Below are 2,093 nucleotides of genomic sequence, written 5' to 3' on the forward strand. Positions count from 1 at the left end.
AGTCAAAACCGATCACCGAGCAAGAACTGCGAAATCTGGTGTTCTGCGATTTTGCTGATACGAAGGGAGACAGACTTTATCAAGAGACTGCGGATCTCGAGCAGTTGCGAGAAATAGTCGAAACTTATTTAGCAGAATACAACAGCATGACTAAAAAGCCAATGAATTTAGTCTTATTCCGGTAAATCGCAACTTTAATACTAAATCTACCTAAATTATATTTATATTATTTACATTTAAATGCAATTTACTGTCGGCAAGTTAAGTCCAAAAACAATTTTTTTAATTCTTTTGCATTGAAATTAGATCGTGTATAACGTTTTATAAATTTATTTTGAGCTAAAGTTCTCTCGCAATGCGAATAGTAAGGCGCCCTCTGTTAAACGACGATATATCGTCCTTGGCACTAAAAGGGTTAAAAATATGACAAAAAATTCATAGATTAGTGTGACAAGAAATTTCTAATCTTAAATTTATTTAAACGCATGTGCCATTTAGTTTCGCCATAGAACACTTGTCCCGTATCTCCCGCATTATCAAGCAGCCACGAAGCCACGCGCTTCTGGTAGGAGTCGGAGGTACGGGAAGACAGTCGTTGACCAGGTTGGCCTCGCATATATGCGACTACGACGTCTTCCAAGTGGAAGTCACCCAGCAGTACGGGGTTCACGCGTGGCATGAGGACGTGAAAGTGATCCTGAGGCGAGCGACAGCCACCGAGCTCCACTCCACCTTTCTCTTCTGCGACACTCAAATCAAACAGGAGAGCTTCCTTGAGGACATTAGCAATTTACTCAATTCCGGAGAGGTAATTCGGGATAAGAATTGAAAACTTCGCTGTTTTCTAGTGATTCGTCAATTGTTTAATCGCGTTAATAATTAATAATTTTTCTCTAAATCTTAATCGACAGTTGGAGTATTCTTTAATTAAGAATTAAAATTCAATTTTCTCCCAAATGGGCTTAAGCTTAATTAGTCGAATTCAGATTTAATTCAATTAAAAATTTATTTATTTATTCATTTACATATTATTTATATTTGTTACTATTATTTTTTATTGATTTATTTATTATTTATTCATTTATCTGTAAACCTGCTCGAAACTCTCTAAGTTTGCATAAGAAAATTCGATAAACTAATTCCTAATTACATTGCCATAAATTTTCCCAAAAACTCTTCAATGTCTCAACAATCTTACAGAGTTTCAAGGATTCAAAAATTAATTATTATTATTATTTATTAATTAAGCAAATTAGTTATAATTTCATTCAAAAAAATAATAATTTAAATTTAATAATAAGAGTTCAAAAAAAATAATGCGTCCTTAGAAGAAAACCGAATAATTTGGATCACAATATTCAGATACCGAATATATTCACCGCTGAAGAACTGGGTGAGATATGCGAGCAGATGAGGCAGATCGACAGGCAACGAGACCGATCGGTACAAACGGATGGTAGCGCGGTGGCCCTGTTCAATCTGTTTGTTCAGATAACAAGGGAACAGCTCCACATCGTGATTGTCATGTCGCCGATTGGCAATAATTTTCGCAACCGAATCCGAAAATTTCCAGCGCTGGTTAATTGTTGTACCATCGACTGGCTTCAGGTATCTTCCACTGAGCTTACCATTTACTTTTTTAAACAAGTTGTAGTCTCAAATTTTTTTAATAGGAACCNTAATAGAAATATATAATAACAAATTCAACATTCTAGCATCATTTAAGTATATATTTTATACATCCTTAAGACAGTGATTAGAAATTGCGATATTTACAATATTTCGACATTTTTATATATAAATCGTTTATAGGTTTACGCGGAAGAAGCGGCAGCGATCAAGGCCGAGTGCGACCGTGATTTAGCTGCGGCTATGCCGATTCTGAAGCGCGCGGAAAGCGCCCTGGGCACTTTGACGACCGCCGATATTGCCGTAGTAAAAGCGATGAAGAAACCACCACAAGGAGTCAGACTGATCCTCGAGAGCGTCTGCGTCCTCAAGGTTGAAAGACCTATCTTGCTATAATTAAAACTATACTCGTGTTCCCGAGATTCTAGGACCGTTTCGCGCAGCTTGGAAGGTGGTGGGGGTCG

At 37.0% G+C, this 2,093-nt stretch overlaps 1 protein-coding gene across 1 annotated transcript in view; it reads left to right on the top strand.

The window, feature by feature from the left end:
• Window positions 1–2,059, top strand: part of LOC108632413 (dynein heavy chain 7, axonemal-like) — a 17,506-nt gene extending 15,447 nt beyond the window's left edge. Inside the window, exons 15-18 of the mRNA XM_026819652.1 lie at window positions 2–181; window positions 499–808; window positions 1,363–1,647; window positions 1,813–2,059. Of these exons, the coding sequence (XP_026675453.1) occupies window positions 2–181; window positions 499–808; window positions 1,363–1,647; window positions 1,813–2,025 (988 nt within the window). The 3' untranslated portion in view covers window positions 2,026–2,059. The remainder of the gene's footprint in view (window position 1; window positions 182–498; window positions 809–1,362; window positions 1,648–1,812) is intronic.
• Window positions 2,060–2,093: the final 34 nt, after the last annotated feature.

This window comes from Ceratina calcarata, unplaced genomic scaffold (genome assembly GCF_001652005.2).
Source record: "Ceratina calcarata isolate Rehan_Ccalc_2016 unplaced genomic scaffold, ASM165200v1 scaffold1062, whole genome shotgun sequence".
Lineage (NCBI taxonomy): Eukaryota > Metazoa > Arthropoda > Insecta > Hymenoptera > Apidae > Ceratina > Ceratina calcarata.